General features: G+C 44.9%; 1 protein-coding gene across 6 annotated transcripts in view; it reads left to right on the top strand.

Moving 5' to 3' along the window:
- AMOTL1 (angiomotin like 1) overlaps positions 1 to 25,321 on the top strand; it is a 90,464-nt gene that overhangs the window by 52,303 nt on the left and 12,840 nt on the right. For all 6 annotated transcript variants that reach the window (XM_054069067.1, XM_054069037.1, XM_054069059.1 and 3 more), the window contains 4 exons: positions 6,876 to 7,158; positions 12,203 to 12,347; positions 13,184 to 13,273; positions 21,055 to 21,200. In XM_054069067.1, the coding sequence (XP_053925042.1) occupies positions 6,876 to 7,158; positions 12,203 to 12,347; positions 13,184 to 13,273; positions 21,055 to 21,200 (664 nt within the window). The remainder of the gene's footprint in view (positions 1 to 6,875; positions 7,159 to 12,202; positions 12,348 to 13,183; positions 13,274 to 21,054; positions 21,201 to 25,321) is intronic.

The following is a 25,321-nucleotide window of genomic DNA, read 5'->3' as shown; positions in this document are numbered from 1 at the left end:
GTACTTGTAGCAGGGCAAAGACAGATCTTTCCTTTCTAGAACAGATATAGGCATTTTGTTTTATTGCTTCCTAATACTGCCCTGCCTTAACAAGCGATTGCTCTTCTGTATTTACAGTTTCGTGGTGGTCAACAGCAAGTGGACTTAATCATTAGTTGTCTGTTCAGGTTTTCTTATTCCCAGCTACAAATTCCCCACTAGTCCCTCTGTGTTGGTCATTCTTACTCCCAGGGTTTCCTGTATAAGAGGTGTATTAAGACTGCTTAAATTTGGGGTCTTGGATGACCTTCCTGAATTTTGGGGGATTTCTCATGAAAGCGAGGCCCATCAAATATTTTTCCTAAGATGCTTTATTGCAAACAATATGTAGCAAGCTAGTGTATATATATCACAAGCTGTATGTCATTTAAAAGAGAGAGTGCAGCCTGGCATGGTAGCCCTTGAAATGCTCACTGTCTGCCTAGCGCTCCCTATTCTAAAAGCTGGTTTCCTTAGTTTTGTTTTTCTTTCTTTCTTTCTTTCTTTCTTTCTTTCTTTCTTTCTTTCTTTCTTTCTTTCTTTCTTTCTTTCTTTCTTTCTTCCTTCCTTCCTTCCTTCCTTCCTTCCTTCCTTCCTTCCTTCCTTCCTTCCTTCCTTCCTTCCTTCCTTTCTTTCTTTCTTTCTTTCTTTCTTTCTTTCTTTCTTTCTTTCTTTCTTTCTTTCTTTCTTTCTTTCTTTCTTTCCTCTTTAGAAGTATATAGGAGCCTTACTTCTACAATAATGTCCACAAAAAATATATTTTCGATAGAGGCTGCCTGGGGAGGTGCTTGAGTCACCGTCCCTGGAGGGCTTTAAAAGGCAGGTAGACGAGGTGCTCAGGGACATGGTTTGGTGACAGATAGGAATGGCTGGACTCGATGATCCAAGAGGTCTTTTCCAACCTGGTGATTCTATCATTCTATGAACTGTTGCAGAGATATCCAAAACTCGTCATGTCCCACAGTTTCGTGCTTTTAAAAAGGACTGGTTTAGATGAAAAGGTGTTTGACTACAAGATTTTAACCTGCTCTAGTGCAGAGGAAGATCAACATTTAAAATACAGCAGAAGCATTTTGAGAATGTTATTCTTTACTAAGCCCAAAGGAGCTCAGGATAATCCTGATTGCTTTGTTTCTTTGAAGCTTTACATGAGAGGTTGGATGTGAACTAAGCTGATGTTATAACATTTCTACAAATGATGATTTGTTAATGTGAATCGCTGTGTTGATTTTATTGCATATACACTCAAAGATTTTGCAGTTGGCTTAGTCAGAATTAAATTGGGACAGATTAAACAAGCAACAGGAAAGTCAGAAATATGTTCATTATATTGAACAGCCACGCTTCGAAGGTGTAGCGTCGATTGTGCCTGTTCAGTTTCCAAGCTGTAAAACACTTAGGAGAATCCCTCTATTGGGACTCTGGTGCCTGGCTGCTGCTGAAGGGTATAAAACTTTAGTAACTTAACAAGAGATTTGCAGTTCAAGAAAATGAAGATCCTGGAGCTCTCACCTCCCTCTGTAGCATAAAGCTAAACAGACTAAAGTGCATGTTAAATGATTAAATTTATGCGAAGTTGAGGTTTCCCTAAAGTACAGTGTCAAGAGTTAATGCAAGCATTTAAAGGGTGTATCTACAACCAAAGGTTGTGCTACTTAATTATGAAAAATTACTATATTTCCACTGGTTTAGCTTCAGACATCAAATTAATTACAATTCTGTAAGCTATTTCCACAAATAAGTGAGAAAATCTGTACAACCTGTACCTGCAGCAAATCTGTGACTTTGTAATGGTATAACTGTGTCCAGACATCTGGGCTTTTAGTTGCATAAAATCAGCTGTGGACTTTATTTTGGTAAAGACAAACAGTCTCACTTAGTTAATTGAGTTGAATTAATTATCGTGGTAAAACGTGCAGACCAGCTGTCAGCATTTGCACACGCTTGGGGAGCATCTTTTGTATGGTGAGCGACATTCCTCACTCATGATGTTCTTTATTGTTCAGATTTTTATGCAAAAAATTATTCCAGTCCCATAACAGGTGGAGGGTCCTAGGGCACCAGAATTTCTTTCTGGCGCTGTGGGATGGTACGAGAGCTGTGCCAATGGCGAGCTGTCCTTGGAATTTGCAGAGCAGCGTGGCGCATTACGCGCTGGCTCACACACCTTGGGTTGCCAAGCACTGTGAGGAAGTGTGGTTTGGGTTTCAGGAACGAGCTCCCCAGTTCAGTGTGAGCCCTCAGGGCTTCTGCACGGTCCCAGCAGCAGACAAAATAGTGAGGCTGAAGAGGCAGTAAACTCCAAAAGCAGGTGAGCAGGGAGCAGCACCTCAACCCAATGCCAGTGTCTGGGAGCTCTGGGGCCACCGTGGGCCATCCATAGAATCATAGAATCAAAGAGTAATAAAATAGTTAGGGTTGTAAGAGACCTTAAAGATCATCTAGTTCCAACCCGCTGCCATGGGTAGGGACATCCCACTAGATCAGGCTGCCCAAGGCCTCATCCAGCCTGGCCTTGAACACCTCCAGGGATGGGGCAGCCACAGCTTCCCTGGGCAACCTGTGCCAGTGTCTCACCACTCTCATGGTCAAGAAATTCTTCCTAATGTCTAGTATAAATCTGCCCTTTTCCAGTTTATACCCATTCCCCCTCATCCTATCCCCACAAACCTTTATGAAGTGTCCTTCTCCAGCTTTCTTATAGCCCCTTTCAGGTATTGGATGGCCGCTATAAGATCTCCTCAGAGCCTTCTCTTCTCCAGGCTGAACAACCCCAACTCTCTCAACTTGTCCTTATATGGAATGTGCTCCAGCCCTCTGATCATCTTTGTAGCCTCCTCTGGACCTGTTCCAACAGCTCCATATCCCTCTTATGTTGAAGATTCCAGAACTGGACACAATACTCCAGATGAGGTCTCACAAGAGAGGAATAGAGGCGCAAAATCACCTCCACTTTGAGGAGGATTTCAGGGGATGTTGTGATGTGTTTCCTTTTGGAGTCCAGGGCTTTGATGAGCATCATCTGAAGGCCACAGTGCGGATGCGTCAGCCAGAAAATCATCTTGTGGGTGCACACTCCTTTCCTTTCTGATGACAAATGCAAAATAGCAAGGCAGCCTAATATTCTGAATCGAAATTATGTGTTCCCTGTTGGAATGCGCCCAGCCTTCTAAGGTGGTGTTGAGCAATGCAAAGCATCACTGCAGTAAGTACAGAGGAAAGAGCTGCAGCAGCATCCTCTCCTCTGATGGGTTGGATTTTGACTGCAGCCGGTGTGGTGTTCAGTGATGGATGGTTTTGTGTAGCTGCTGTAGTTTCCTTTCTCCCACTTCTCTGTGCGGTTGTATTGCCACTGTGGGATGTGCTGCAGCACGGGATGAGTGAGTGGGGCCAGTGTGAGCAGAGCTTTCACCACCAGTGACAGAGCTTTGCAATGTTTTTTAAGAAACACTAAGATCATGGAACAGGTCCTCCTGGAAGATACATTGAAACATTTGGAAGACAGGGAGGTGATTAGAGACAGCCAAAATGGCTTCAGCAAGGCCAAATAGTGCCTGACTCATCTAAAGGGCTTCTCCGATGCAGTGATTGCATCAGTGGATGAGGGAGGAGCTACAGATGTAATCTATCTAGACTTCTGTAAGGCCTTTGGTACAGACCCTTGCAAGTGTCTCACCTCTAAATTGGAGAGATATGGGTTTGATGGATGGATTGTTAGATGGACAAGGAGATGGTTGGATGGCCGTGTCCAAAGAGTAACAGTCAATGGCTCAGTATCCCTGTGGAAGCTAGTGATGAGTAGTGTTCCTCAAGGGTCCATACTGGGACAAGTACTGTTTAATAATTTCATCAATGACATAGACAGTGGGATCAAATACATCCTCAGCAAGTTTGCCAATGACACTAAGCTGCGTGGTAGAGTTGCTTTGCTTGGGGGAAGGGATGCCATCCAGAGGGACCTTGACAAGCTTGAGGAGCGGGCCCGTGTGCACCTCGTGAGGTTCAACAAGGCCAAGTGCAAGGTCCTACATGTGGGTCAGGGCAATCCCCAGGATTAATACTACCTGGGGGATGAAGGGATTGAAAGGACCCCTGCTGAGAAGGGCTTGAGGGTACTGGTGGTTGTAAGATTGGAGAATGAGCTGGCAGTGTGCCCTTGCAGAGCAGACAGCTAACCATATCCTGGGCTGCATTAAAAGCAGCATGGCCAGCAGGTTGAGGGAGGTGATTCTGTCCTTCTGCTCCACTCTGTTGAGATCCCACCTGTGGTACTGCATCCAGCTCTGGAACCCTCAACAGAGGAAAGACATGGACATGTTGCAGTGGGTCCAGAAGAAGGCCACAGAAATGATCAGAGGGATGGAAGACCTCTGTTGTGAGGGAAGGCTAAGAGGGTTGGGGTTATTCAGTCTAGAGAAGAAAAGCCTCTGGGGAGATCTTATTACTGCCTTTCAGTACTTAAAGGGGACTTAAAAGAAAGAGAGAGAGACTTTTTACTAGAGTCGGTGATATGACAAGAGGCAATGGTTTTAAACTAAAAGAGGTAGGTTTAGATTGGATGTGTGAAAGAATTTTTTTACTGTGAGGGTGGTAAGACCCTGAAACAGGCTGCCCAAAGAAGTTGTGGATGCTCCCTCCCTGGAAGTGTTCAAGGCCAGGCTGAATGGGGCTTTGAGCAACCTCATCCAGTGAAAGATGTTGCTGCCGATGGCGGGAGGGTTGGACTAGAGGATCCTTAAAGGTCTCTTCCAACCTAAACTATTCCATGACTCTATGAATTACTATATGACTTGTTAGCCACATGTGAAGTGTCATATAATACCTCCCTGCCTTACTATCTTTTGGATAGTGTTATCCACTTTGTGTAGATGTTCAGTCCCTTTGTCATCAGCCTCTGCCAGAGAAGGAAGGGGGGGGTTGAAAGCAAACCCTCCTGACCTCGGGAGCTGCCCGCGGGGAATAACCCCTCTCCTGTGCTGTCTCCATGGACACTTAATTTACATGAGGAGACATGGCTGTAGGATATGTCTATGCTGTGCAAGTAAAAGCTGTCTTGTGGCCAGGGTGAGTCTAGTACAGGCTTTCCCAGTGCTGTCTGCACACAGCTTAGTTGGGATTTTCCTCCCAAGGACACTGAGCCCAGACAAGGGTCTGTGCTGCCAGGCATGTTAGCAGTGTGCTTGCATTCGAGAATGGGCTCATTGCTGGTCTTCACTCCATTTCAATACCTTTCCGTGCCATGGTGGATTCATAGAATCATAGACTCATAGAATCACTAAGTTGGAAAAGACTTCTTAGATCGTCGATTCTGGCAAAGAACAAGAGCCAGGATGGCAGCATGAGGCTGTGTGTGCTCTGTCTTGGGGGCTGCAGAGCCTTGTTTGCTTTCACTCTAGTTTGGACAGAAGATGTGACTGAATTGTTTGCATTCTCCGGTGGCTTGGTGGAGACAAGCTTGTTAGAGCAGCACTGTTCTCTTTTAGGGCAGGGCTTTAAAATTGTCTTATCTTTTCATCTTGTTCTACTACAGCTGAAGGCAGTGACAGGTTGTTATCAGTAGAATTAAGGTATGCTGAGAGCTTTTGAAAATCCAGCTTTCAGAAGTCATGTAGGTGCTGAAGACAAGAGTAATCCTATTTATTGTATACTTATATAGCACAAAATCATCTGTCTGAAAAATAGCATTCATGTATCTTTGACGCCAAATGGGGTAAATGCATCTGTTTGTTAGGTCTCCTGCCTCGTGTAGGGTACAGGAATAAAGGTAGTGGTAGCTACAGCAAACCTTATGATTTGTGGTTAAGCTAAGATACAACTTTTGGAAGGTACTTGATTGCAGACTTCAGGTGGGATCCAGCAGCCAGCTTATTTTGCAGCCAAACTGAGCTCTGACACAGATGTCCCACATGGTCTAGGTTGAGTTTCTTAGACAAGCACAGTATAGAAATTTCACAGCTTTGGCATGTGGGCTGAGGATTGGCTCAGCCTGTGCCCAGTGAGGCTCTGCGTGGAGCCACTCACTCTGTCTGAAGCTCCAAAGCTGCCCGTGTGGTTGATGGAGGGATGGAGATGGATCCAGTGCAGGCAAGCTTTGAGCTGCTCCCTGCCTGAGTTTCCCCCTTTTGAAACAGGGGCAGTCTGCCTTCTCAAGGAAAAGCAGGCTGAAGTGAAGGACACAAGTGAGGGACTCCAGTCTTGCAGGTCCACTGCCAGCTCACTTCTTATCTTCCCGTAAGTGAGCCTGGTGTGTGATGGATGCCATTAGTTGGGGAGTGACACAATGAGGTCTCACACTGGAAGATGGCTTTCGTGGCTTGCCACGATTGATGGGGGCTGTGCCTCCAGCAGCTCCGCAGCAGCCCTTCCCTTTGCTGCTTGCTAAGGTCGCTTGGGGATGCTGCTTCACTCACATCACTTCCTTTCACCTCCCAATTCGGCCGATCAGCCAGTCTTGCTCCAGGCAGGGAGCAGTGTTCGAAGGGTGAGTAATGCATCCCTTGTGTTTCCTTTTTGCTCACTGGCTTATGCTTCTCAGCAGTGGGGGTTTTTTTTGCAAGGGGGAGCAGGGAGAGGCTGCCTGCTAAAATACTAGCAGTGCACCTAAGCAAAAATGCCATTTTCAAGTCAATGCTTCCTTTATCCGTTCGTGCCAGATGTATACATCACTGTCAAGAGCAGGCAAGGAGACAATTTACTCATTCCCTGCTGTGATTGTTGGTATTTAGAAGTGACTAAGGACTGGAATCATGACCGTACAGTTATAACCCTATTAATAAACCGTGCACTCATTAGATGAAAGCTCCTGCACACATTTGAAGGGTGTGTGGCTCTAACACCTCCTCTGTGCTTCCTTGCAGCCGACAATGCCAGCCGCCCTTTGCGCCACCGCCGGCCCAGCAGCACAGTCCCATGTCCTCACAGGCCACTACGGGTGCTCTGCTCCCAGGAACCTTGCCACCACTGCCAGCCCCCGCTGCTGCCCAGCCACCAACACCAACACCACTGGGTCAGCAGCTGACGCCTGACGCCTTCGCCATCGTGGAGCGGGCACAGCAGATGGTGGAGATGCTCTCCGAGGAGAACCACGTGCTGCGGCAGGAGCTGGAGGGGTACTACGAGAAGGCAGACAAGCTGCAGAAGGTACGTGGAGAGGTGGGGATGGAGCCATGCAGGGTAACTGTCTTCATGTTCTCCTGCATGTGACTCCCCCAAGCCGTTCTTCATAGTTGTGCCACTGCAATGAGGACACGCCAGTGGCCACCTCTAACCATTCGTGGTGGTCTCCTAGAAGTGTATAAGGCTTGTGGGCTGCCGTACTCATGGGGTAAAGTGGGGCAGCCCATCACACGTGTCTCAGCTGGGGACTTTCCCTTTACATCCTTCTGTGCCAGCCTCATCAGAGCTTTTGCTGAAGTATCCCATGAGCAGAGTCTGCTGGTGCAGCTGGGTCCTGCATCATCTGCGCAGGTGTTAACAATGCAGGTGAGGAGAATTTGAAGACCACATCTGTCCTGAGCTGTTTGGTCCACTACAATACTCTTGTGTGGAATTCCACTCTCTTTGGAAGTGAAACAGCCATCGATGGGGTCACCTGTTATTTGGAAATGCATTAACTTGGTTGTCTCAGTGGCTTTCTTCAGTGACTGTTCTATAAGTTTCTAAAAACTGGTGTAAGAGACTAGCCTTAGAACATACTGGTTCAAAAAGCACTACCCCTTATCTGAAAGAACCATTTGGTAAAGATTTTGCTCGAAATCCCTTTTGCAAAGAGATTATGCACCTTCTTTTCTGTACATAAGCTGTTTTTTACATTGGAGAAGGGTGATGTCTTGCTCACTGCCTGGTATGGCAAGATGAATCAAATCAAACAAAGTAGAATTTGCTTAAAAGAGAGACCTCACTGAAGGCAATGCAGAGATGCTCCCCAGATCTGTTGGCTTTGGGTCCCAAGGGCGCAGACCAAATGAGTTATTTAGGATCCTACACTGCTGTTTCATTTATGTCTTCCCACCACTTATACACAAATAGGCTTAGGCTGCAGGTCTTTTCTCTCTGAATTTGGAAGTCTAAATGGGAGCTCAGTTTTTTTCTGTGCTTTGTGGGATCAGGGTGATCTTGGAGACACCTTTTGCAGGAAAAGAGGCAGCTCTGAGAGACCATTTCCCAGCCTCAGCTTTGGGGAAAATCTATGACAATCTGTTCAAACAGGTTAGAAAAAAGATCTGGTTTTTTGTAGCTGCTGTTGTCTTTTCAGCCTCCTCCTGTGCAACCAGGTTGAGTGGAGTTTATTCACAGAATTTCCTAAACTTAGTTGAGAAATGTTTGCAGCAATGTTAATTATTTGTGAAGACATCTGCAAAGTTTTTAACACTGACTTCTCTGTGGCTTTCACGGGCAAGAAGAAATATCCCAGCTATCAATTTTACAAAAGCTGTGTTGTTCAGTAAAACGTATTTGAGTGCAATGCCCTAAAAATATTCTGATTTCCTTTTACACTTGGAAATGGACCTCTCTTTATCTCGGATGCCCCACGAGGTGATTGCCTCAGACACCAACAGAAAGGTATTCGAGCACAAGCTGAAGTCTCACTTCATTCAACAGAGCATAGACTTGAGTACCATTGACTTTGGGGCAATGTAAGCGAAACATTAAAGTGAAACACATGCTCAAGTGCATTCTTTCTTTGGGAAAATGTCCTGAACCCAAGCCTTAACACACAGTATCCCTCCCATGTTGTGTTTTCTGTGTTTGAACACAAGGACCGGGCAGGTCCTCCTCAGTTCCCACGGTTTCAGGTGAACATCACCTTTGAAAACGTGACAGTGAGTTAAGTTACATACTTTGGGTGTGAAAATTCTTCCCTCTTGTTGGAAGTGGAAGGGTCACGAGGAGTACTTCTTGTTTGTGCATAGCAACTTTATTCTAGGTAGGACTACCCTCTTGTGACTTTTAGTCATTACAAGAACAGGAGAAGAAATCAGCTTGATGTGGAGAGCTCCATGGCTGTTTGTATGAATGGATCAGTCCTGAGAGTTGTCAAATTATCAATTGTGTCTGAACAGACTTTTTGCAGAGAGGTACAAAGGGGTGATTAATCTCTGTGCTGTTTGATTAGTTGTCTGTTTTTTCTTACTTAAAAAAAGTTGAGGGAAAGAGAGATTATTTTATCTTTATTTTTTTTCTGTTGTTTTTGTTTGTTTGTTTGTTTGTTTGTTTTTGTTGGGTGGTGTTACCTTGCTGAAGTTTAATTGCCGGGCTGGGCTGGCTTTTCCTCGTGCTGCCTGTGTGGGTTATTTGAGTGGGCTGGCTCTTAGGACCTTACAGGCAGAGAAGAGGCTGAACTGTTTTATCCCCTCCATAGAAGAAGAGGAAGGAAATCCCAGAGCTGCTGAGGACTGCCAACACAATTTATGACTGTTCTTCTACTCTCCTTTAATTTTATTCAGTGCTGATGGTGGTTGTTTCTTTTCCTGCAGCAAGTCTTTGCCTCTGGGGCTGCAGGAGACTTGTGTGGTGATGTGTTTTGTGAAATAATGGCAGATAATAGGCAGAGCAGAGCCCTTGTGGTAACCAGCAGCATTGGGCAGGACTGTTGGGCTGTGGACATGCCCTGGTGTGTTGGCAAATCTGCTTTGTTGTGGTAGGAGCTCTCTGGAGCAGGCGTCTTCTCCTGCAAATAGTGGCTTACCTGGGAGAGGGGAGGAGCAGGAATGAGCAGGTGTCGGGGCAGCCAACTGAACACAATGTTTAGTCAGGATCATGTAGTTAAGGATTTAGGAAAGTGCTTTAAAATTTATTTTTACTAAGCCAAATGTTCCTTTCAAGGAGAGAGAAGCTCAGTCTGCTTAAATGGTCATGGAGAACAGTGCAAGGTAGCTTGCATATAGCCTTTAGCTACTTATAGGAAGAGAAGACTTTTGCTAGGGGAGGTCACGCTAGTCTAAAGAAAAAGCTGCAACAGAATCAAGTAGGGGAAACTATGGTGTTATGGGAGTAACTCATTGACATGTCATTTTGATTTAGGAAAATTCACATGCAATACATTTTTGATTGTAGGTCATAGTCATAGAATAGCATAGACCATTTCAGTTGGAAGGGACCTAAAATGATCATCTAGTCCCATTATCTGACCAATTCAGGACAGACTAAAAGGTGAAGCATGTTATTAAGGACATTGTCTAAATGCTTCTGAAACACTGAAGGCTTGGGCCATCAACCCCTCTTTAGGAAGCCTGGTCCAGTGTTTGACCTCCATCTTGGTAAAGAAATGCTTCCTTATGTCCAGTCTAAACCTCCTTTAGTGCAGCTTTGAACCATTCCGACACGTCGCTGGACTCCAGGGAGAAGAGATCAGCGCTGCCCTCTGCGCTTCCCCTCCTCAGGAAGCTGTAAAGAGCAATGAGGTCACCCCTCAGCTTTCTTTTCTCCAAACTACACAAACCCAGAATCCTTGCCCACTCCTCATAGGACATTCCTTCCAGCCCTTTCACCAGCTTTATTGCCCTCCTCTGGACCCATTCAAGTACTTTCACATCCTCCTTAAATTGCAGGGCCCAGAACTGCACACAGGGCTTGTGATTTTCTCAAACAAGTTCAGACTTCTTGACAGGGCTTCATACAAGCTTATTTTGCCATTCATATGGGGAAAAAATAACACTCATTGACTTTTTTTGAATCCCAGTAAGGTTCAGTCTGAACAGGTTCGGGTTTATGCGGTGTTCCTTGGAGTGTGCTCTTTTCATGATGGGAACACACTTGGTGTCTGGTCATGTATCAGCAAGGTGAGGGAAAAAGACCTGCTTTTCTGGATGTGGTTAGGATAAATGAAATAGGGCTTCCTGGAGCTCCTGCTTTAAAAAAAAAAAAGGAAATTCAGCATAATAAAGAGCGTCATAGTGTGGGGTTACAGCTGGTTCAACAGGTCGCCCTTTTCTTGGATCTGAGAAGTTGTCTCTATATGGTACCTTTTAATGTCATGCATTAGGCTGCTGGGGCCTGGCTGCAGCTTCCTATGCAGGCGGAAAGGTGACAGATCCAGCATCCCTGGAGTTTTTATTCTGCAGGTCCTACAGGTGGCAAATTACACCTAGAGCTTAATGAGGCCTGGAGCAGGACCAGCCTCCACAACAAGTGGAGACAGGTTCACTCTCTAGTTTCACAAATCACGAATCCATCCCCTCCATGATTCAAGAGGCTAAAAAAACGCCAGATTTAGAAAGGTATGTGGGAGGCTATATATAACTCTTGGTTTACCAGCCTGTGCACATTATCAAGCTTTTCTCCACAAACACAAGGGCTAGGCATGCAGGAGTGGATTCCCACATCAGTGTTGATCATTCCTGCAGCAATGATTTCAGCAAAGCCTTTAGTAAAGCGTTAGCTTATTAAAAGAGCTGGGTGGGATTGGCCAGAACAGCTAAACTTTGTCTGGGCCTTAACTGTCAGGTTTTTGGGTTCGAGTCTTAAGGTGCAAGTTCACCACTAATGGCTTCCTCTGCATGCTTTGCCTGCAGTTTGACATATTTCAAGGAGATTAAAAGAAGATTGAAAACCTGAAACAATTGGTTTGATTTGTTATAGTTTCTTTTTTCTATAGAGCAGACTTTGGTCAAGCATGGAAAGAGTGGACCACAACAGTTTAAGGCTGACGTGAGGTCAGAGAGAAGCACATCTGGTGATGCACAGAGCATACAGCTAAATTTTGGATCAAGGATCTGGCAGAATAATAAGTCTAGCCTCCTAAGACCCTTTATAGGAAAGAATACGGTCCACAAAATTATGTAGTTTCCTTTGCATGTCTTCTGGGGGGGTGTTAAAGCAGCAACCTCGGCAACCTCGGTCATAGAGTGGAGGCAACCAAGCAGTTATGTCAAGCCCAGCCCATCCCAAGCTCATTTGGGAGCTGATAGCAGCATTTTGCAGTGTGTTGTGGCATGACTAGCTGCCCTACAGGGCGTTTGCAGTGGTCCTGCAATCACTTCCCACTGCAGGAGCCTCCAGCATCACTGAGGCTTTGCACCATCCTCGACCAGGGAGTCTGGTCATTGTAGAGCTGGTGGCTGGTGTGATGCTTGGCAGCAGGGGTATTGCCCTGACCTCTGGACCTTCATCAAAATGTGCATGGCAAACGCTGGGATGGAATGCATTCCTGATGGGCTTTAATGGGATCTCTCTCTCCTTTCAGTTTGAAATAGAGATTCAGAGGATTTCAGAAGCTTATGAGGGCCTGGTCAAGACCACCACTAAGAGGGAGTCTCTGGACAAAGCAATGAGAAACAAACTCGAAGGAGAAATTAGGAGACTTCATGACTTCAACAGGGATCTCCGTGGTATGTTGCACTTAATTGTGTTTTTTTTCCACCAGCTGACGTGGTGTTCCACTTCTCAGAAGCTCCAGAGTAGCAGACTTTAAAGGAGTGGGTTCACACATATTTTACGTAAACTTCTTGAGAAATCAAGCCCTTCTTATTGCCATAAGATGAAACTGCTTTAACCCCTCAGTTACAAAGAAATCCTCTGGCAAAATATGAGAGTCAGCTCTAGATGGTGCCTTTGACAATGACTGACTTTGAGCTATCCAGGTGCCTGGTGAGAGTACTTTGATAAGTCTTTGGGCAGTGAGATGCCTTCTGCAGGCTGACTTATGCTTTTTGCAACAGTGCAAGGAGCCTGGATGGTCTTTCTGGAGGATGGGGACACCTGAAGGTGGACCCTTCTTGGGGGAATCCTCCCCCTGCTGCAGAAGACTGCTCCTTTCCCAGGGCACCCCCAAGGATCGGTGTCACCAGCCTGGGGGCTGCTTTCCCCCAGGGCATTTTGCTGCAGCAGAGGCCACACTGCACTGCAGGAAGGCACCAATCCCCCTGCAAAGTAATTCAGATTGCAAATGCCTTGTGCATTTTGGACAGCGTGAGAGATGAACTGCTTGGACAGGTCAGCCTCAGATGGCAGAGGCTTTTCCTCCAGTTTCTGTGAATCTGAATGATACAGCTTCATGGAAGAGGTTAAACACCTCATCTTTTATGTATGTGTCAGCCTCCATTTTAATGTCCTTCTTCAGAGAGTCTATTTATGCTGCTTTGCTGGCATGCACCTTATTTTCTTGGTTGGCCTACCATTTTATATACATATATTTATACTTAAAATATTTCCTGTTTTGTTGCAGAACGACTGGAGACAGCCAATAGGCAACTCGCCAGCAGAGACTTCGATGGGCATGAGGATAAGTCAACAGAGGGCCTTTATGTCTCTCAGAGTGAGTACTGTGCTAATCTGTTTTGAAAGTGCATATAAACATATATATATACAGGCACACATACATGTATGTGTTGGAGTGCAGATGAATACTTTCTATTAATTGTTATTGTCCTTGTGGCTCGGTTTTACTCAGCTGATTTGTCACATACTCTTGTTTAAGCTGCAGACTGGATTGTTTAGGCTGTTTTTCTTTTTCTCTCTCTGTACCAGAAGCAGGCAGTGGGAGTTAATGGTAACACAGCTTATTTTTGTAAGAAAAATTAATGTCTTTAAATTGAAGAGGGAAAGATATAGATTAGACATTAGGAAGAAATTTATTATGATGAGGGTGGTGAGGCACTGGTACAGGTTGCCCAAGGAAGTGGTGGATGCCCCCTCTCTGGAAGTGTTCAAGGCCAGGTTGGATGGAGCCTTGGGCAGCCTGATCTAGTGGGATGTCCCTGCCCATGGCAGGGGAGTTGGAACTGGATGATCTTTGAGGTCCCTTCCAACACAAATCATTCTATGATTCTATGAAACATTTACCTGAAATTGTGAAGTGTTATTTGCGGGGATCATCTCTGGAGGTGCATGCTTTTTGGAGAAGCCAGATTATTCTCTGGGCTGTGATAAACCCAGAGGAACTTCTGCTGACTTTCCGTCAGTGACAGGTGTTGACTAATGGGAGACAAAGCAGAGCTGGACCCTCCTTTTTTTGAAGGATGGAAGAAACAAAGATTTTACAACTTCTACTGCTATGAAAAAAATCCATTCCTGTCAAGTTTTGGGTTCCCATAATGACTGAGCACAGTGCTGCAGCCTTTCCCTGCCATGTGCTGACAGCTCCACGTGATCAGCCAAACCAAAACCCAGGCAGCTGGATGCTGCATCAAAGCTTGTGGCTTCTCGTGTATCCTGGACGTGTTCAGCATGCCTTCAGAAGGGCTTGACAACCTGAGAGCTGTGCAGTGCTTTGTGGGCTTAAATCTCATTGAAGCTAAATGTTGTGTACAACTGATCCTTCTGTTTTATTTATTGCACCAAGAGCTTACTTGGAAGATGAGCTGGAACTGAAAATCCTTAGGTGGAGAACTGACCACCTCCATTAGCAGTTTGATACCACTCAGTTTGCCTCACTGCCAGCCCTGCAACGTCCACCAGCTGCTCCAAATGAAGGAGAGCCTTCTCCTAGCTTGCACCAGCAGTGGTGTTGCTTCACTGATAGTGTGCTGCATGTATGGAGAAACCAAAAGAGAATCTAATGATCTTTTCCATGACTGTGTTAGCTATGCCGTATTAGCAGATGCCACAAGGGCATGTAGGTACTGCTGTGAATCCAGGGGATGATCTACTAAGAAAATAACATGGATATGTAAACCTTACCGTCCTTGGTAAGAGTTCAAACGGGGTAAGTTGCACAGTGGAAATTGCAAACTGAGGTCTGCTGTCTTCATATAGAGACAGCTTGGCAGTGTTCTCATGTGCTGGTTGCTACATGGGGGAGCTAAATCCCCAGGATGTGCCCATTTTGAGTCATTTTCCAGCACATAAACATGCTCTGTGCTTCTACTAGAGAAATATCTAGCAGTAAAACTTTGTGCTGTGCACTCAGCATATTACTGCTATCAATTCACAGCTTATGAACAAATATAGCTATCTGGATCCTATCACATAGATGGGTCGGATGCTTGGAGTGTCTCCTGGCTAGGCCAGAGAGCTAAATGTTACCAATGTGATGGATAGTGTTTCCAAGAATAGAAAAATGGGTACATGTAAAGCAGGTCTTCTTCAGTCATGTCCTTCAGGCTGCTGGGGCGCATGCAGTAATGACCTCGATATCAGGGTATCAGCCTAAAACTTCCCTCTGAGAGCCCATAAAAGGTTTTGCTTGGAAGTCCTCTGTGGCTGACTGCATTTATACACTGATGTTTGTGAGTCTTTTGCAGAGAGAACACTGCCAACCTGGTGGTTTTGTAAGTACGATCTGTTCCCTACTTTTGTCTTTTGATGAGATGCTCAGGCAGAAAATTGAGAGAAGGGCTGCAACTTGTTTTAGCTGCAATGTTTACACTTGTCTACCAAGACCAAAATAGTAATTTCTAGAAGAAAAGAAATAATCATGCCTACACGCGTTCCCGTCAGCTGTTACAATTTTGTTGTGAAACTCGTGTTTGGTTTTTTTCCTAAGGGTAGTAGCTTGTTAAGTCAGAGTAGTAAATGCAAATCTTAGTTTTCATTAGAAAAGCAAAAGCAGATCTATAGTCCCTATGTTTATGGAAAACAGCCTGAAAACATGACACTTCACATCCCCAACCAAAGTTATTAAAAAGACTCCAACATCAGCAGGTTTCTAAAACTTATCGTTTTTAACACAGTCTCGTGATGAGTTGAAGAAGGAAAGATAAAACAGTTGAGGTTATTTTTTTACCACTTGCCTTTGGTAATACTTGCAAATGCAGAATTAATACCGTGGTAAAACTACAGTCATAGGAAAAACTCCCTCAAAAATAAGTCTGATGAGGCAGGTCGTGCAGAGATCATTTCTCAGTTCCTTGCAGCACTCTCCATTAGCAATGTAACAGTGTCGAGCGGTTGTGTGCTTCGAGTTGGAGACTGGAGGTGACAAAAACTCTTATTCTTTGTAATACCAATAGGCAAAGCCAGGCTGCATGACTCAAGGTATTAAGCACTAGGCACTGGTGCCTAAGAAAAGCGCTGCTGTTGTATGGGAGGTAGGAGAGAACTCACAGCCTATTAGTTTTGTCATAATTATGTGATGTTTTTTCAGTGAAAAAGGTTCATTTAAGGAAAGACACGAAACAGCAGCTGATGAAGGCCTATGGGCCCTTACAGGTCAGGGAAGAGCCAGGCAGGAGGAGGCTGGGAGATGCTATGGAAAAAGAAAGGCAGGAAGCCTGAAGGTGGTTTTGAGGCCATAGAGCAGAGAGAAATCTTATGATACAGCGTGTCACAAGAAAAAAATGTTTTGGTGGAGTCTGAGGATTTTTTGTGTTTTTCTGGGATTTCTGGACAGTCGGTCAGACCAGAAGTTCTTCCAAGGGGATGGTTTTTCAGGTGTCTGAGGCAGATCAGGGGCTGTGCCCATCCATGTGGCTCTGCACCCGTTAGTGGAGGCACGCAGACTGTTCTGCAGTGCGTTGGTAGAGCCTCGTGCTCTGTGGGAGCGTGCAGTGGATGTGCCACGTATGGCTTGTGCATATGTCTCTCTCCTAAATATCCCAGGCAAAGAAATATTCCCATCAAGTGAATCCAACCAAAGAAAATGCTCACAGTAGATGTTTTTGGGTGTGGGCTTTTGAGCAGACTAAGAGCCATTCAGTATCAAGACAGGAAATAATCTGGGCAGAGGCAGAAGTTTCAGGGGTGAGGGAAAGGGAGCTCCTTGCCCTCTCATTTCACAGCTGTGAGCTGCATGTAAGGAGGTGGACAACCTGCTGCCAGCCTACGACCAGAGCCAAGGGCACCTGCACAGAGAGCAGCATGCTGAAGAAACAGTGTTGTATAGAAAAACAGGTCTGTATAGAAAAATGGGTCTGTTTTGCATGATTTCCCCCAGACCTCCAAAGAGAAGTGGAGTGGAAAATCCAATTTCAGTTTACAACATGTAGAGGTGAAATTATCCCCTGACTTGTACTTCATGACATAAAAATGGAAATGTCCGTGCTGTAAACCAGACCATGTTTAAGCTGTCCACGATATTTTGTAGGGTAAGGAAAGTCATCATGAATTTTAGCAGAGATTCAGTGACTTGCTCTGACAATGGAGCAGCAAAACTTTCTGCTTCCCTGCTTAGGTCAGTCACCACGAGTAACCCTGTACCAAACTATTTATTAACTACACTACAATTGATCATAATTATTTATTCCAGAGCAGAATCCCTGTTAATCACTGTGTGAGAATATGAACTTAGGGACTCAAGCATGACCTCCTGCACCTTCTTAACCTTTCTTTGGTGCTGGTGTGACCCAACTCCAGAGAATGTGGCATTTGTGAGCAAAACTGCAGGAGGAGAAGATTGTAATGAGCTTGTCTGCCATGGCCCAGCCTAGTCAACGTCAAACCACAGCTGTAGGGAGCTGCAGCGAAACTTGGGCAGAGGGACGGACAGTTGGACGAATGGTGGCTTTGGTGCCCCTCTGGAGGGAAACATCAGTGTCTGGACCTGGGAACCTGACCCTGTTTAATGCACAAAGAATTTAGTAAAGTGAGAGAAAACCTTCTCCTGGATGGCTGTGTAGAATGAATGGGCTCTATTTATTAATTTATTCTGCTTATTCTTATAAGATGTGAACCAGCCACTGAAAGGTCTTTGGAGCTGGCAACAAGGTCCTGTCCCCATTTCAAATTCCTTCTCCTGATCACTCTGAGGAGAGTGGCAGGGCATGAGGGGCCTGTCCCACTCTTCATTCCCCTGCCTCACTGCCCCAACACCCTTTGGAGAAGGTTGGAACACTGGAGTTGGTCAGGTCCCAACTTGAGCTGGGTGAGCAGGGGAGGGGACTCTCGTGCCCCATTGTGGTGAATCAGATGATTCGAGGGTGATGAGCAACAGCTGCTGTGACATACACCCGTGCCTATGGACAGCGGATGGCAAAGCTCCTCTGCACACTTGCCGTGTCAGTAGTTGCAAGCCTGATCAGAGGCTAAATAAGTCCCACAGGTTTTGCTCAGGAAAGGCACAGTCACCAGAGAGTGTCTGTGGAATTAGCAGCTGTGAGCGAAGAGCCACCATTGGGAAATGCAAACCTGCGTAACAGAAATTGTTGGAAATGCCTATGGACATAGTATGGGAGCCGATCTTGTTTTCAGCAAATTTCCTGCAACCAAATTGGACTCTCGCTGCTGTCATTTGATATATTTTCTTCTGTCAGCAGTGGTCATTCTGTAGGAAGGAGGAGTGTCTTTAAAACGTGTCTGTATTAGCACTCTGCAATATAACAGCAAGGAGAAAAGCAGCTTGAAATGTATTGAGATGGTTGTGAAATTGGTGAAACAAGTTTATACATAGGTATAATGTAATCTTTATGAGTGGCTTTGAGGGCACACATTCAACTGATAAATGTAAATGGTACTTTAGAAACATAATTCTTGTTTTTCTTTCAAGACTGATCAGATCAAAACTTTGTGTGAAAAACTGGGGGTCATATCTGAATGTAGGGAAGAGATGGCACAGATTGAGTATATCTTTCTGTCTAATGTTTCTGCTTTAAACAGGCTCAAGACTGGCCTGCTCTTGGTGGACCTACGCAGCTTGACAACTCAGAAAGCCTGTTTGCAAAGCATCAAAAGCAGACTCTTTGCTTTATCTGCTTTCTTATACTCAACCAGAGTGTAGGTGTAACGCCTTCAGTGTGTTGGGGTACAACAGTCAGAGACAGTGGGTGGAAAGCTGTGAGATTACAACGGTAAACTGCAGCAGAGGAGCCTTTTGGGAACTGTTTGGTAGTGGGATGTGACAGTGACACACCAGCATACAGAAATAGTTATTAGGTGGAGTTTGACAGGTAAAAAGCAGGTATTCAGACAGAAGATATATGCAAGGGTAGCACAGCGAAATGTTGTTTTCAGAGTTTACGGATGCCTTGTGTGTACTTGAAAAGAATTCAGGGTATGTTCAACAAAGTCCTTCTTTATGGAAAATTAATGGAACATAGGAAAGTAGTTATAAACTGTGCCTCTGGCATTTTGCAGGGAGGAGCTGACATGCAGAAGTGTCGAGAACTGTTAAGTAAATCTTTCTTGCCACTTTCTAGTGAGTTCAGCGGTTATTTTGTGTACAGCATAATCTTGTCCTCCTTTTTGGAGAGACAGAAAACATAATGTGGTAGAGCAAGCTGAGTGCTTCGAGTTCCTTGACTGGAAGTTGAAAGTGAAGGTTCCAAGTTCTGTTTTCCTACACACTGTCCTCATGTGTAACATGAAACATGGTTTCAAATCCGGAGCAGAGCAAGTGTGAAGTGCCACTGCAATGAAATAGCATTTGTATTCCAGCTTCCTCACCCTCTAATGAAATTAGCTGCTTGATAATTTGCCTGGATTTACACTTTTGTACAATGTTCGTTCTGGTCAATCAGATTGAAGTAAATGTATTTGCATTGAAAAAAGAAGTCTGTGTGTCCGATATAGAATTTTATTGCTGATGTGGGAAGATTAAGGCCATGTATACCAAGATGACTCGTGGTGGCATTTGGCGTGGTGGGCACAGCACTTGCTGGGCTTTGCTCGTGGGCTTTGCAGAGGCCAATGTACTGCTGTTGCTGCCAGAGTTTCTTTTTGTGAGGTGCCAAATTCCCTATTTTAGAATAAATGGGAAGACAGTCATGGGCTTGGGCTCAACTCATCCGCTTGTGCCTTGTTCCTCATGGCTCAGCTCATGCATATCTCACCTTGCTGCAGACACCTACCAGTAGCGTGTAAATTAGACCTGTTTTCATCCTGCCTGTAATGAAGGAAGAATAAAGCCCTTCTGGGGGTAGTTTAGGTCTGAAAGCGGCTGGCTTTGGCCACGTGGAGTTTCTTGACCCTCCCTGGGGTGAGGTAGATGGTGGGGCTTCCAGCTTGAGTGGTCACGCTTGGGTGGGATAAGCTGGATACTAGAGGCAGATTTTCCACATTTTGATGGTTTTGGAACAACTTTTCGCTTCAGTTAAAAAAATAATAAATTCTGTAATGCTGTGTTTAAAAAAAAGTTTAAAAATCAGAACAACATTTAATTGATGCCAAATTAATTTTTGGAGGAATTTTTTTTTCCTGGTGGTTTTCCAATTGCTCTTTTTTTGTTGTTATTCAGAACGAAGGCCAGATTTTGAAATCTCAGATTACACTGAATGAAACCTCCATCCCCTCTTGCTCCAGTCATTAACTGTTTGTGGTTCGATGCCGGGGATCCAGTGATTGGCCCGCGGTGTTCCTGTTCCCTGAAATGGCTTCTCAGAACTGTCGGGGCAGAGGTAGATGGAGCCAAGCTTTTCCCCAGGCGGCTTGCCAGCAAAGTCAGTGGTGGGCCTGCAGTTTGTTGCTAAAGAAAATGATGTGAGCAAAGCTGACTGCATTTAGCCTTTTTTTTCTTTAACATTCTTTTAAATCTTACGCAAAAAAAAAAAGGGTGAGTTTTTGGCACAGAGGTTATCTACGTGTTTTAGTCTCCTCCTGATGCATTAAGGCACTTAACAGGAGGGGAGCACTGATTGCTGGGCCCTTGGATCATGAAGGTCTGGAAAGTCATCCAGGGCCCTCAGAGGGTTGAAATGCCTCCCACGGCTTCCTTTTCTTTGTGTGTCCAGAGAAAGCCTGTTCTGATGCCTCCTATCTTATTCTTTCTTATTGTTTTCCCCTCTTTCCATTTTCCGGCTGTCCAGCACAAATCTGTGTTTATTAATTGGCTTCTTCACATGTTCTGGATTTCATGAGGTCCATACGTGCAAATTAAATAGACCAGGCACAGCACAGCCCACATCCACAGGGCTAAGGTTTCTTGCCCATTAGAGAAAGCGCCAGTATCCAAGCTGGCAGCTATAAACAGCACTTGGCTGTTCTCAGACAGGGCCTGGGCGTTGTATGGGAAAGAAGTAGCTAAGGCAAGCCAAGATTTTGCTGTGGAACGTGCTAGTAGTTCAGTAGAATGGAGAATTATGAGGCAGTGCTGAGGTCCACAAGTCCAGCCCAAGATGCCACTCATCTCTGCTGCTGGTGCTCACCTAAGGCTGGGCATTGAGAGGCTGAGCTCAGGGCCTCCGAGCTGTCCTCCTGGAGTGGCTCTTGTTCTTGTCTTTCTTCCAGACAAAGAGCACTTGAAAGAGAAGGAGAAGTTGGAGATGGAGCTGGCAGCTGTGCGCTCTGCCAATGAGGACCAGCGGAGGCACATCGAAATCCTCGACCAGGCCCTAAACAATGCGCAAGCCAAGGTCATCAAACTGGAAGAAGAGGTGAGGCGTGGGCAACACTTCTCTGCTCTGAGGGTCGTGGCGTCTCATGGTTAGGGCTTTCTCCTTCTAGGTCCTGAAACTTTTCTAGCCATGGTGTGGCAGGTCTTTCTCCTTCCCTTGTGCTGGTGCTTTTATGGACAAAAAGTGTAGTTATACAGTATTGAACCAAACAAACAAGCAGAGGAGACCACAACCATAGATATTTTTGGAGAAGAGCTTTCAACATGGTATGGTAAGTTCTTTTCTGGCTCTCACATAAAACCTATAGCTCTTTTGGCTCTAAATCCTGGAAGGTCTGCCTGCAGCTGGGCCAGTCAGATCACTGTTCAGACGTGAAGTTACCAAGCCCTGAGCTGTTGTGCTTCTGGTAGACACACTGAGCAGCAAGAAGAGGACCACATTAAGTTTAACTGTTCCTTTGTTAGTTAGACTAAAGCCTGCTCGCTGTGGCAGTGTATTTGGGGCAGTCTCTTTGGAGTAGCTGTAGGAGCTATCATACCTTTAATCTGTACATAATTTACTTGACACTGTTTGCCTTAAAGGCAACCAGAGGTTTTCTATTGGCATTTCATTACAAAGTGACTGAATAAAGGAATGTTTTAGGTGGCAGCACCTGCTCCTGCAGTCGTGGCATCACGAGGATCAGGGAAGAAATACATTTAGCTCCTGGCTGCTGCACAGCTCGTCAGTGTGGTATTGGCATGTAACATTGACTTGCTGAATACACACCGATGAAGGCTGCAGAAGCATAAAGGCGGATTTCCAGGCAGGTGGTGTAAGAGGCCACCCTGTGCCTACTGGGTTGTAGTAAATACATTTCCAGCCCTAAGACCCTGTCTAGAAGAGCTTTGCAGCTGCCAGTTTCTAGTCAAGTCATTCAACAGAAATGTTTCTCTTCTGGGTACTGGAGCTCAGATCCTGGATTGTGGACTGGTGGAGCTGAGAAGAGAGCAAATGTCCCCCTCTAAAAAGCTGCTAACCTCCTGCCCAGGGCATGGTAGGTGTTACGGAGGTAGTAATCTCCTGCCCAGGGCATGGTAGATCTCAGGGGTGACAACATGGGAAGGTTATTAAATGGTATTTGTCAGAGTTTGTCTGCCAGAGCCCTCAACCTGAACAAACTCATTTTGACCTGGTAGTGTTTAATTGGTTTGTTTCATTCTAGGGAGAGTTCAAATGAATTTTACCCCAGCTACTGTATTTTAATTGTTTAAGGCAGTCATGCAGCTCAGTAGAAGTGCAATTAATATGTGGCTGCCATCCTGTGACCAGGCTCCTGTGCTCCCTGTCGCTTGCTTTTGGCCCATTTCATCACTAAATCAGAGCACCTTTTCAACAGTCTCCAGTGTTACTGGAGGTGAATTTGACACCTATACAGCAGATATTGTTGAAGTTTTGAACCTTCATTTTAATGCAGGGATTCTTACTATATTTTTTAATATATTGAAGGAAACAAAATCATTCAAATTACTGTTATTAACAGAGTTCTACCTCATGCATTTCTTTGTAAATCCACTCAGATTTCTTCTGCCACCAGAATGTAATTAAGTCTAAAAGCTTTTTGAATCAAGAGTTGAGAAATAGGCAGTAACAACTAAGTTGAATTAACATAAGATATTGTACTATGTAAATCTGCATTATCCTGAGTGCCTGCTAATAGAAGGATTTAATTCAAGAGTATGGAAGTGGTATTATCACCACATGTCATTTAGGAGGATGCTGCTGGAATCGTGTGTCTGGTCCGTGCTTTGGAGAGAAGACTGAATAATTGGAGAGGGTTCAGAAAACAGCTGTAAAATTTATTTGGAGCCCAGAAGTTGTTCTTTGCTGTGAACAACTGAAGTGAAAAGGTGGCTGAGCTCCAGTCCATGTGCGTGGACATGAAGAAGGGATTGCTGTCAGCCAGATTAAATATTGCTCTTTAACGTAAGAAGGAATAATAAGATGCAGTGTTTGGGGGCTGAAGCTGAGGAAATCAGGCTGGAAATAGAGTGATTAACACTGAAACAACCTGCTTAGGGTAATAGTGGATTCTCCAACTCATACAGTCTTTAACTCAAATCTCATATCTGTAGAACAGAAACTCTGTAGCTCAAACTGGAGTTATGTTTCTAGTGCAGATATTTTCCCAAGACCCTCTTGTCTTTACTCAAATTTATTTGCTTGGAACATCTCCTTTTAGCCTTAGCTCTTCTTCTATGCTTTCCTAATCCCTGGGACAAGGGCAGTGTTCAGGCAAGCTTGCTGATCTCATGAATATGTGAATTGTTTCATTAAATGCTTCTTGCTCTAGTAGATCGCAATTTGGAAACAAAACAAGAAGTAATTTGCTTAAATTGCATAAGAGCAAGCCAGATTACGCATTAGGGTAGAAGTTTTCTGGAAGTAAAGGAAAATAAGCTGTGAAGTTGTTTGCAGGGAGAGACTGTGGAGTCCTAGCCCCTGGAGAGTTTTGTAAGCAGATTGCACAGACATGTGCCAAGTTTTAAGTAGAGTTGATCCTACCTTGCTGCGGGGCAGTGGTATCTCTTCAGGTGCCATCCAGCTTCTTTATATTTGAGTCTGTGTGTCTGCGAGGGAGTGGAGCTTAGTATCATATATTTCTGATTGCAGTCTCCCTGCCTTACAGATGTATACTGCACTGATAAGCCCATTAATTTAAATGACATTTTGTACTTCATTTTTTAAATGTGTGAGTGAATTTTTTGCTCATGAATCTACAGGCAGGAGAGAAAACTCAGAATTGGCTCAAGAACTTCCTATAAATATATGAATGTGGGAACTGTCTATTTGCCTGTCTCCAATAAAAGTGTTTTCTAGGCAGTGAACGTGTGTGCGTCGCCTCACCCACATGGGCAGTGGTGCATTCATGCACAAACGTGTGAACCCTGGGGTTGACAGGGCTGCTGCAAAGCCAAATTGTGGCTGCTGTCATACAGATGGACCCTTCATCACCCAGCAGGACATGGGGGAGCAGATGAGATCTGCTGCTGAGGAGGGACCCTGGGGGAGCCCCTTTCCCCTCTCTGATCCATGCTGGGTCGGCTGGGGGGTGGCACAGGCACCTTCTTACTTCCAAAATAGCACATTCAGCAAGCAGCCACTGCTGTGTCTGTCTTGGCAAGCTGTGAGCTCCCGAGGAATGCAATCTTCATGCTGCTGTCAGGGACTAGTGGGTATTATAATCATATTAATTTTCATGAAGTGCCCTGGGAGCCATAAGTGTTAGCCCAGATTACAGCAGGGGTAGGGAGGTCATGCTGCCAGTCATTGGCTGTAGCTGGAGAGGTGTGTTTAGGCCAAGCTTTGCTTTTGCTGTATGAACAAGCCTGTGTTTCAGTACACCTGTGACATGGATTTAGGGTGGCAGAAGAGGAATTTCAAGAATTTTAAGAAAAAGTGTTTTTATTATTGTAATCAGTGTGAGAGGACCATGGTGAATCCAGCATCACACAAGTGAAGGAAAAAAGCAACTTCTTTGTAGCAGAGGAGTCCTGGGCTAAGCAGGAGACTGGCTGAGGGGGAGTTCCACAGAGGAACAAGGCAGCAGACTTCTCACTACATCCTCTAGGTATTCAGACACAGATGTTTTGTGGCTGTCACTCATACATCATAGTGCACATTGTGAATAATTTCAATAGTGATTTAAATGCTTGAAAAAGAGGTAGGCACTAGAATATAATTTTGACCCTGGGCTTGCCAGCTCACAGCACCTCTTCAGTCTCTCTTCTTTCTAGTCCCCCAGTTTTGACTGGTGATAATGTGTTTTTCTGCCTCCTGTTTTGATTCTGAAAAGCTTCAGGTCTCAAACAAATGTACAAATAAATGAGGGAGACTAGAAGTCCTAAAGAGAATCTTAGTGTTTGTAGCAATGACTTTGAGCATCCCCAGGATGCAGATGGGGTTCAGACGAGGCTTAGCAGTCTGCAAGATGCTGCATTCAAACCAATTCACCCTCCCTTTCTTAGTCAGGGAGGTAAGTCAAGAGTGTTTTGGGATCTTTGAGGTCTTTTGGGGTTTGAAGTTTCAGTTTCTGTGCACTGTTGCTTTCTCCATTACAAGGCAGATAACTTTAGAAAGGTATATTTATTCACGCATGTGAAGAGATGTGGTTGGGGAAG

The sequence above is a fragment of the Cuculus canorus genome, chromosome 1, assembly GCF_017976375.1.
Source record: "Cuculus canorus isolate bCucCan1 chromosome 1, bCucCan1.pri, whole genome shotgun sequence".
Lineage (NCBI taxonomy): Eukaryota > Metazoa > Chordata > Aves > Cuculiformes > Cuculidae > Cuculus > Cuculus canorus.
Note: the sequence above shows the minus strand (reverse complement) of the source record. Positions and strands in the feature narration are given on the sequence as shown.